This window comes from Salminus brasiliensis, chromosome 1 (assembly GCF_030463535.1).
Source record: "Salminus brasiliensis chromosome 1, fSalBra1.hap2, whole genome shotgun sequence".
Classification (NCBI taxonomy): domain Eukaryota; kingdom Metazoa; phylum Chordata; class Actinopteri; order Characiformes; family Bryconidae; genus Salminus; species Salminus brasiliensis.
The window spans coordinates 78188191-78200025 of NC_132878.1; the positions used below are offsets into that span (position 1 = coordinate 78188191).

The 11835-nt window shown below is 37.6% G+C and overlaps 1 protein-coding gene across 1 annotated transcript in view; it reads right to left on the reverse strand.

The window, feature by feature from the left end:
* Positions 1-10589, reverse strand: part of ankrd33ba (ankyrin repeat domain 33ba) — a 24423-nt gene extending 13834 nt beyond the window's left edge. The window contains exon 1 of the mRNA XM_072658059.1: positions 10081-10589. Within this exon, the coding sequence (XP_072514160.1) occupies positions 10081-10518 (438 nt within the window). The 5' untranslated portion in view covers positions 10519-10589. The remainder of the gene's footprint in view (positions 1-10080) is intronic.
* Between the last annotated feature and the right edge of the window lie 1246 nt (positions 10590-11835).

Consider the following 11835-nt stretch of genomic DNA (forward strand, 5'->3'; position numbering starts at 1 on the left):
TAAAATCAACTAGATACTATGTATCATATTAACATACTATATACTATGCACATTTGTCTTGGACATATCAGGAGTTCTTCCTGTAAACCCAACCCCATGTAAAGTTGCTATCTGGGAAAGGTGTGTGCACAAACTGAAGAGGTGCTCAAGTACAAACTACTGGATTACAGTCGAGTAACTGTAGAACCTTGTTCAACATAAACTAGAGCTGATCACGTTAATGCCTTTTTATGCCATAACTTTTTTTTCCATATTACAGTTTATGTATTATTTGCATAAAAAAGGGTACCACTACCATAACAAGTTAAAAAAAATTGCTTGGAGTATACAATCTGATGAAGCTTCCGCTGCTTTTTACAAGGACAAAATCCTTCTGTATGGTCAAATAAGCAAATATGTTCATCATTTAAAAGGCCTAATGTAAAAACCTGGGTAGTCTGATCAATAATAATATATGGTGGAAGGTCTGAAAAATCTTTGTCCTGTGCTACAAAAGTTCAAAAGAATAACCGTATAACTACATCATAACCAATTCCCTAGTCCACTGCAGCATGTCCACTACCCCTTTAAAGCTTTTTCAAGCTACTGTAGAAACAGGATCTGCAGCATGAGTTAAAACACAAATCGTGTGATGTGGGTGGAGTGGACTGTGGTTTGATGGTTTTACTACAACACTTCTTCCTTTACTTTTCAGTTTTTTATGCTAAAACTGAAACAGGTCAAATTACTTTGATATGATGGCTGGGTCTATCAAGTTCACTCTTCCAGGCTAAAGGCCCCTCTGGATCTGCCTGAACATGAATTCATACATCTTAGTCAATGTCGTTGAAATATTACGAGCCAGCCCAGTTGCACTGAGACTAAAGAGGAATATGTCCTTAAAGTTTTTGACACTTCTGTATTTTGCTGCTTCTTATGAACACTTAGCATGTATTTAGAGGGTTTGCTGAAACACTGGTTTGCTGACAATGTCAGCTGATATTAAGGCCCCACTATTCATCAATAAAGGAGACATCCTACCTCCAGAGTACAGATATGTAGTGTATGTATATACATATATATGTGTGTACATAATTGTATACATGTATATATGTATGTATATAATTTTTTATTGCAGCAAACAGACCTCTGATGAAATTAACTAGATACTATACTTGTATTATATGTCCAAATGTTTGTGGACACCCCTTCTACTTTAAGTCCCACCCATTGCTGGACAGGAACAGCGTAGTTCTGTTTAATTGGATATTATAGCAACTTGTTTAATTGTAAGCCATAACAATCGAACAGAAACTGGTCATGTTAAAAGTAATTATAGGTTTTTAGGTTTATAAAACCAACAGTGGATCAACAGTGGATTTAAGAAAAATCAGCAGTGGATTTCAGGCTAAAAATGTAATGCGAGAAATATCTATAAGCGGCGTAATGCCTCTAATTTGACTGAATCTGTTGCCTGATTTTTAACATAAATGTTATTATATGGACAAAATGAGAATCTAATCATATTTATTCATTCATAGTTGACAACCGATGACCACATCAGTCAGTAAAGCTCTGTTTAACTAAAACTACTGATCTTATACAATTTTAATGCTAGTTATCAGAACACGTAGTTTCTTAAATCTGTATCCATTTCAGTCATCATAGTTTATCTAAGTCAGGCTTTAACATGCGGTATTAAAACACATCCTGGAAATGAACAGGAAACGAGCGTCTGTGTGTATCTTTGTTGCTTTGTGTGATTGTGACTGATAAAGTTGACTTGAGTGAGTCAAAAGCTGTCTTGACTTGCCTTGATAAACAAATTTGCTGACCTGAGTTTGGTGTGAAGTCTGTGTAACACAGAAAGCAGCTCAGGGGGTCACTGGCCTTTCGCATATGTTCTAACAATGACTGGACTTACACAACTTTGTCCAGACACACTCATTAGGGAAAAGCTTGCACAGCAGTTTGTAAATGTGGATTAAAGCTCATACAGTAAAATAAGGCCTGCAGAAGTCCTATTTTCTGTTCTAACTACTGTATGCACTATTGAATACTAAAATGAAAGTCATGTGCTGAATTTGCATGAAAATCTACTGAAATGTAAAAACAATTATAAAAACATATATAAAAACAAATTACACCAAAATGATAACTGACAAAAGTAAGTAGACTACAAGACAATTGTGTCCATGTAAGGTTTCCTAATCAGTCAAGTGAACACATTACTTTTTCCAATGTAGCAAACGAGTCAGAAATAAGCTTGCTTCTCTTCTTCCTCATGCTGTTTTACAATCCATGCCTTGCTGTTTCACCACAGGAAAGGGGCGTAATATAGCCTGGCTCTGGTGCTAATGGCCTTATTTACAGCATTACACAATGCAGAGAGGGGTATGTAAGCCTCAGATGAGCAGAACACATGCTGGACTGATTATGGAGGAAATCCTCACTAAAAAAAGTTTCATATGTGTACCGCACTATCACAGGAAAAAAATATTACATCAAAGTTACCAGTAAACCAAACTTTGCTGAGCCATGAAATTCCATTTTTATATATTTTTTGATGGTCCAGTGTAAGAATAATCATTGCTGTGCAGTCGGAATAGTATACATGAAGCCTGTATATGGGATGAGTCAATATATTGATGACAAATCAGCAAATGTCAATTTACCTATAAATGTTAGTCAACCTTCATGTTTGGAAAATCTGTCTGTTGATTAACCTGAATAAAAAAAAATTTGCTGTGTGCAACTCTTGATATTTCTAGACTCCAAAGAATTCCAAAGAATAACTTTCTTTATTTAAGATTTAAAACATTAATGTTAGAGCTAGATATCTCAGCCTTAATTAGCTAGCATAATGAGGCAAAAAAGTATAGCACTGACCTATATATCTTTAGTAAGGCAATTTAGAGAGCTGAGGTCAGCTAAATTAATGTAGCTGACTAACATGAGCCGTAACATTACCTTAGTCTTCTCTGACAGCTCTGCGTTGACAAAGTTATTTGATTTTAAGCAATTTTTTAAAAGAACAAACATGCTGCCAGACCAATGACTACACCATGTGTTTGAGAGAGACAGCAAATCTGTATAAATGGGAATCTAATAGGTTGAAATTAGCAGGAAATGCAGGACTGGATATTAAAAATCAGGGGCTAAGACTGAAACAACACACTCACACTGTGTAATGTGATGATGTTAGCTGTCTATTTCTACCTGTGGGATAATAGAGTGTTTGACCATGATATCCTACTTTTAGACGCTCATTTTAAGGAAAGCACTTATATCGTATTGCATTGACAGCAGAACATCTTACACCCTCAAACTTGAAACCTTTTAAGTCGACTCTGGATTCTGGACTGCTTGGAATGTGAGAAGCGACTCTTTTAGAGGATTGATTGCCAGTCGTACATTTTGCAGTGTGTCAATGTTGCTGATCAGGACAGCAGTGGAGGTGCCTGGGTGAATTGACACTGTGTTGCTGCACTGATGCCCGAGATATGATGCCCCTCCTCATCTCCTCCTCCTCCTGCTGGGACGCTGCCTTATCACTAATAACATGCTAATAGGATTGAATTAGCTATGGAAAGATCTTAGATCAGCTATATCAGCAAGTAATTTACTTAGTGTGCTTCAAGCAAAACATCTGATTATTTTTAAGGAGAAGCTCTTTTAGCCTGCATGGTTACATGATACTAGTGCTGAGGTATAACACTGAAAAGACTATTTACAGAGGTGGGCAAAAATCTAAGACATTTACTCCGTTCCATTTGTTTTCAGGTTTTTTGTACAATAATACTTTTACTTCTAAAAGTAGATTAATCAGGAGAGTGAACACTTTCTCACATTTTAGTCATTCACTTTTAGTTACAAATTCCCATTTTAAGTACTTCAGCAATCTGGACCTTCCACTTCTGAGGTTCCTTTTCAAGTTATCCTTTTTTCAGATGTAAAAGTATATGAAAAAAGTTGCAATTTTACCCCAGTTCATATTCTGATACCTGGAGTACTTAGGTTCAGCTCACCATTAGGTTTGCAAGTAGTTTATGCTTCTACTTTTGTACCTGTACTTGTTTTTGGAATAGTATTTCCAGTTCTACATCATTATTTCACTGAACTAACACTACAATTACTTGAGTGTGGGCTTAGGATACTGTACATATCTCAGCCTATTTATATAACCTCAGTCCTTCATATAGGCTTGTCTATAATGTTCAAATATGTAGCACTACTGATATTTGTCCAATTCTGATATTTGTCCCTATCAGTGTTAGACCAATTGTCCACAGTGTTGTCCATTAGGATTTTTGATTTGACAAAGTGAGAATTTTTATAACCACAAAACTGTTCCTCTTAATTTATACTTCAATAGTTTAATAGTGTGTAGACTCTGGACGTGTTTAAGCCATTTTAAGGCATATAGCATTTATAGGCATTTATAAAGTTTAAGAGTGAAGATTTTCTTTAAATGTGGTTATGGTTATGAGAAGCTCAGCTTTTACTTAACTACCTTATAGATAGATTGTTTCCTTGCATAGAGTGCAATATAATTAAGTAGCAATCCTGACAGTGTTCACACATAACAGAAAACAATGAAAATAGAAAAGACTAAACTAAGGTTACAGTGTAAAAATAAAATAACATGATAAAATATGAAATACAACGTAAAAAGCAGCTGAATGAATATAGATATGAAATCTGAGGTATTGCACTGAAAAACTGCACAATATCTGTAATTATGTATAGCAGTACTCCTACAAACAAGTAATGTAGGTAATAAGTAAATAAGTACATAAAACGGTACATAAAAATAAAGGTTTGGTATGATTATGGTTAAATAGGGGGGAAAAACAACAAAAGGCTTAAGACTAACCCAGGTTTCTCTTCACTGAATTGAACAGAAATTTGTGCAAGTTACAATTTGTTCCATCTAGTGTCATATAGCTTCTCCCTGAGGTAGTTAATACAGCCTGTAGTGCGTTAACTGAGTAGTAAAGTGTATCCATTGGCATGTTTAATGAGTTTCCACACAACACCCCTACAACTCCAACACATCATCCACGTCCAATCCAGTCGAAATAAGAAGTTAGAATTTTGTGAAAAAATCTGAATTTCGGTTATTTTTAGTTGTTAAAGGTGCACGTATTTGTCACTGTACAGTGTACATTGTACAGCAAAATGTGTCCTCCGTATTTAACCCATCTGGTAGTGAACACACACTCACACACACATGTGTTAGGGGCAGTGAGTACACACACACCCAGAGCGGTGGGTAGCCAACTCCAGCGCCCGGGGAGCAGAGAGGGTAAAGGGCCTTGCTCAAGGGCCCAACAGTGGCAGCTTGCCGAGCCCGGGAATCGAACCCACAACCCTGTTATTGATATCCTGGCGCTCTAACCGCTGAGCCACCACTGCCCTGTTCCAAATCCGAAGATGAGAACAGTATGAGATAAGGAAACACATAAAAATATAAAAATGTGCATCTGAGTCACTCTTTCTACTCGCGAAGACAAGAGGAAGAGAGATGAGAGAGAGGAGAAAGAGGGGTGTGGGGCAGGGGGGACAAACAAGACTACAGCTACCATAGCAATACATCTAAAACACAACAGCAAAAACACAATACCACACAGCTTCAATTTGAAGGTTTCCGGGTGGCACCTGGAATTGTAAACCTACCACCTCTAGTTGTTTTTACCCACACTGAACATTGTGATTGTGATTGCTCCATACCATGGGTATATTGCACATTTGAACATTTATTGCACATTGCAAATTTGAAAAATATACATATAGCAAAATAACATAATGTTTTGTTTAAGTAGTATTATGTGATATGTAGTTAAACACAACATTCTGTTATATTTAGTAATAAAAGATGACTAATAAAATGACTTTCACTCTGGCCATCCCACACTGAACTCCAGTACTTGATTCAGCCTCTACAGTGACGATCTCTGGTTATTACTGCTACTGGATCATGGGCTCCTTACTACTCTAAAATAGTTGATTAATCATGAAATATAATAACTAAATAATACAACATTATTAAAGCAGAACGTGTGTGACACAAGTCAAAATGTTTACAAAATAAGCCATATTTTACATTATAAAATCTTCATAAAATGAGTCATTTTTTGCAATCTTCTGACGATAGAGCCAATGCTTAAATGACTGCACTACTCTGGATCTCATTAATCAAAATCTTGGAAAAAGTAACCATCATTTCTACATAATATGTTTGAATTTTGATATATCTGCTGCCAGAAACAAAGAGAGAGAGAAAAAAACAGACTAATCTAACAGGCTAATGTAGCTCCTCTATCAAGCAAAAATGGGCTTCCATCCACTATGAATCTACTTTCGTGTGCTGTAGCGATACTCCAAACTCCAAATAAACGTCCCAGCAAATAGCTAAGCTTTTCACTCTCCCTATAAAGTAACAGTTTGGTTTAATGTGAATGTGTAATATAATAATACAATATAATAATGTGTAAATGATATAACTTTTTTAAACTGAAACTTAGAGTTACACTGGAATACATTGCTCAGCACACCACTGCTCAGACACATACTGCATTTTTACTGCTGTTCTATTGCACAGCATTATCATATGTTTGCATAGTGCTTTTACACAAAGTTACTTTACCAGTGTGTATATATATATATATATATATATATACATATATATATATATACTATGTTTCTCCATATGTGCTGCTTATTGGCACAGTACTAATGTACGTACAGTCTGCACAACTGCACAGGAAGTGTTTGTGCGTGTATGTGTGCATGCCTATTTGTATATCCTTTAATCTGCACATATTTGTACATACACTGTTCTGCAGATATGTGTTCAGATATGATTCTCATTTCCTTTCCGGGTTCTATTTGTCTGTCTATAGCCTTGATTCTGTCTAGTGAAGTCTGTTACCGCTTACATTTCCTACTAAATCAATAACAATGTCAATTTCCTATCTCTTCTGAAATTACAAGAGCCTTCAAGTAACTTATGTCTATACTCTTCATATAAAGACTCTTTGTTAGTTCTTGGGTTAGACATACAATTCTAGGCAATGAACAGATTCTTTAAGGAAGAAAAAGTAGTTCTTTTATGTTATCGCTTCTAAAATCCCTGATTGGCACATCCCTGATTCTTTTTCAGAATGTAGTCTTTCGGATGCTAAAGGTGATATCACAAATATAGAATAATCACTGCCAAAATATTATTATCAGCCATATCTAAACTGGAGATTAGGGGAATCGAGTATGACGAGTACAACAGGAAGGTTTTATGGAAAGTGACATTTTCCATTTATTCCAACCCTGTCGAACCATTTATATTGTCATTTGGATGAGCTTTATCAGCCCCAGCTGTCCCTGCTAATCTTCATGCTAGGAGATGTGGAAATGTATGTGGTGTGTTTTCCAGTCAATGGAAATAAAAAGAAGATGGTGCTTTCCTGGCTGTTCATGATGGCACTTTCACTCTTACAAGCAAAAGCTATTTAGTGGCTCTTGACTTGGACATATGCTTAGGAAAAGACATTTAATTAGTGTAGAACCTTTACATGTGCATTCATTAGGATGACATAATGCATCCTGGATTCATGTTGTTTTGATCTTGGTCACTTTTGACCCAGGATCCATTCCACCCTAATAGTTTCCCTGCAAAGTGGAATACACAGGAAATTCAGACATGTTAAGGGAGATTCCAAACCCAACATCCAGTATAAAGGGAACTTTATGCTGTGTAGAGAGATACTGAATATCAGCATCATCACCCAGGAAGTTGACAGGAATGACTCATCCCATTATTATTACTGTAAAACATGACCTATGAAGACACCTTATGAAAATTACAGAGAACTAACATAAGTTCTTTGAGTAAAAACCCTACATGTATAAGATTTTTTTTTTGAACACCATTACTGATGGTAGAATTTAAAATAAAGTTTTGAACGAGTGCGTCTTTTGATTTTTCACTAGTTCACGTCTTCATATTCTTTAAGATACAAACTTAAATATTGAATATTTCATATTTTTCAGTCATTAATCTGAAAACTAATCTGAAACTCCTTAACACAGAAAGGCTTATTACACATTAAGGTGTATTATTCAGGAACTACATGGACTTCTGTACAAACTGGTGCAGCTATTCTCTGGTAATGGAAGTTTGTAATCCCACTTTTGGGATGGCAGCAGGCCACAGGCTGTTTAAGATGCTCTTCTGATGCTCTTGTAGATGCTTTTTCTGCACCTTTGTTACATTTGTCTCTGACTGAATCACCCAATAAGAGGGTCTAATTAGGTCCATGCACTTTAGCAGGAGTCAGCTCTGAGTCACATTATACATGAAGTGAAAACATGTCCTACAATAGGTCACTAACTGTTTTTACATCAGCTGGTAATCAGCTACAGTTTGTTTAAGTAAACAGGGACAATGCTTAGAAAAGTTGACGAGCATTATTATGTCTCAGTAAATGTACTGGCAGAGCTGATAGCCTTTGGCTTTACATATCTACCAAATCAGGCATAATGTAGAAAAGGATGTTACCATAAAGTATTCAGATGCAGCCGACCGTCAGTGGTCTTCTCCAGTAGCCTGACCTAAACCGTGTGTCACTGAGCTCCAAAATAAAACCATATTCAACACAAACTGACCACAATACACAAAATCTTTCCATATAGCCCATGCAAACCACATATTGTTCAGATATTGTTCTCTGAAATTAATACATTAATTAATTTATTGGTGAAGATAGAATATCAATATACTTAGTGAATGAATAAAATATATTCATTATTATCACTTGTTAAAAGAGTAAACCAAATGTAAACTTCAGGTTTAGACCACACCCACTTCCAGTTCAAATCTGAATACAGATATTTAAAGTGCTGAACAGATATAGATGCAGATAACAGCATTGCAATACATCCTTAGTGCAAGTATTTCAAACCACCAAAGAGTAAAGTGAACTGCTTTAAACTCTGCTAAAGGCTTGCAATGCCATTTTACAGGCATCTCTGGGCATTACCATCTGAAGAGGTCATGCAATTAATTCCATGACCTTAACCAGGCTCAGGACCTGCTTTTCAAACAGATTAGCGTTTAACATTACCAGACTGGAGGGTCCTGACTTCTATTACTAAATGGCATGAAAATAAGTCCATCTAGTCACTCTGTAATGTGTCTTTTCAAACTGCTGCTAACGCAACGTTTTTGGACAGTTCAATATGCTTGAAGGAGAACAGACATCACTGCCGGCTAACATTACAGGCCCTCCCTCTTCCCTCATTATGTCAGCTACCAGAGGCCTAGCATTATAGTATCCCACCAAAAGCCATTTATGCTCTTTTGGACTCCCGGACATTTGGTTAGCAAGTTACATGCTGAATTTACTGGATTCAAATGTGTACATTTTTTTCACATCAATTATCTTTTCTATAATTAGTTTTACAATTGACTTTATTTTAAATTAAATATACTTTTACTAATTTTGCATTAATATTACATTTAAATCAAGCTAATTTAATTTAGTACAATTTCATACCATATTTCTTACAAATATGTACACTAATTTTTGACCACATTTTACCATAGCATATTGTTGCTTTCATGCAGAAACCCTGTATCTCCATTTTTGCGTGTTTCTACGTTTTGGCATAATTTGAATCTGGATGTTTTTCACATTTCCACATTTGATGAAGAATGGGCCGATAGAAATGCTCCGAAATGACTTGGAATAAAAATATTTTACATTGATTTCTTTTAAAAGTTGAAAAAAACATTGTTGTTTTTTTCCTTTTCCTGTTAAGCTGCAGTTTTGGATGTAAGAGGTTTTTGTATGACAGCCACAATATTGTATTAATCTACATCTGTGCATTTATTTTAGTATGCTTAAATGCATTTTGATTGCCATGTATTTTAATATTAGACTTCATTCAGATTTTGTATTATTTTTATTATTATGTTTTCTTTAACAGAAGCAAATACAGGTATCTCTCTTCTAAATGGCTTTTATCAGGCAGTGTATGTCAATCATCTCTGAACTTTTCAGGTAACCCCCTCCCACATCTCTCTACACCTTGCCTACTCACCCTGTTGTTCTTGTCTGTCTCCTGGACCTCGTTTTTCTTCACGCCCTTCCGTATCAACTGCTTAACGACGAGCACTTGGTTGCTGGAGCACGCCTGGAAGAAGTTCAGCGTTGGCCTCTCCTCAAACTCCACGGAGATGCTCCTCTCCGACTCCTCAAAGTCCTCAAAGTCGTCGAAATCTTCTGGAGGGTAAAAAGAGTCATCGGAGGCGATGCTCCTGGTTTCGGGAAGCTGAGAGAACTCGTCGTACTCCTCATAGTCCTCCTCCTCGGCGTCCTCCGTATGGCAAGAACCGAGGTACTGGTCGTAATCGTCGTCGGTGGTATCGGCCGGTTCTTCGTGTATCGCGGGCCGCACGCGGGCTGAAGCAGCCCCGGCGCGGGCAAGGAGCTGAGCTTTGGCCATGGAGGAGCTTCCACCATCCCTACCGTCCAGCATTTAAGCCCCTAGGTCAAAATATGGGGCTCCACGGTGAAGATGGAGGGGGTGAAGGAGATAACCAGCTGGAGAAGAGAGTTTCCCACTCAGAGCTTCATTGGGATGAATTTTGAATATTTTGAGACCAATGAATTTTTAATATTTGTTCAGAAATGTAAAGTAGACTCTAGCTATCTTCATCCTGACGGTCTTCTCACATCTCCAGGTCATGTATAATCCACTTTTAGTGATGCAGGAAGAACAAGAGGAGGTGAAAAACGAAGATGGAAACAGAAAACTCCCTTAAAAGTAGCTAGAGAGTAGTTTCCTCACAGCACAGAGTGAAAACAGCAGCCTGTCGTCCACACTGTCTGACTCTCCACCAACAGTACTGAAAGCAAAAGTGTTGCTGCTCCTCCACTGTGGACAGAAACAGCGGAATGGGCCACTATACCGAGGCTCCATAATCGGATTTGGTGCCCTCTCCTCCTGCTCCTCCTCCTCCTCCTCCCCTGGTTGTCCGGCTCCCTCCCTCCCTCTCTCTCTCCCCCTCTCTCTCTCCCTCACTCTGTAGTGTTCATGTCGTGGTGGGATTAAAGCGTACAGGGCATGTCCACGTTAAAGCTACTTGTCACATCTGAGCAGAACAACAGCCGTCGCCTCAGTTTCCCCTCTGTAATTCCTCTGAAATGGCTGGGGAGTAACCGACTGTATACACGGTCTAAAACGCGGCTGAGTCCAGTTTCGTTTTCATCTCGTGGGGATTTCGTCGCCGCCTGAGTCGATGAGATCTAGGTATACCCCCTCCTGTCTGGGAATCCCCCACGCAGCAGCAGCAGCAGCCCTCAGAGCAACGTGATCCGCCACGTTTTATCATGCCCTCAAAAAACAAGCATGGCTAGTTATGAAAGTGAATGGTGGCACATAAGCTTCTGGTAATCTTCTGACAGACCCACCAGCTGCGTGTGAGATATTTCTCAGCAGATGTCTCATAGTGTTGTACAGTTTTATGAAACATATTAATTCTGATTGGTACTAAAATAAAAAATAAATAAAAAAAGGAAAGAAAGCAGCAATTTTAGCCACATGTGTTCTATCCCAGCTCAATACCAACTTTTCAAGTTTAGATGGCCTAAGCTGGTCCTTGATGATCTGTGTGGTTGAAAAGATGGTCATCCAATCCATAGGTAATGTTTTTATTTTAAGTTTGATGAGGATAAGTCTGAATTCTCAGCATGACCAACTTCACCAAGCCTTACATGGTTTAGTAAAGCTAGTAGTCATGCTGGAGAGCCACCTTGGTCACACAGGTTAACCTGTATGATGGACAACAAGCTT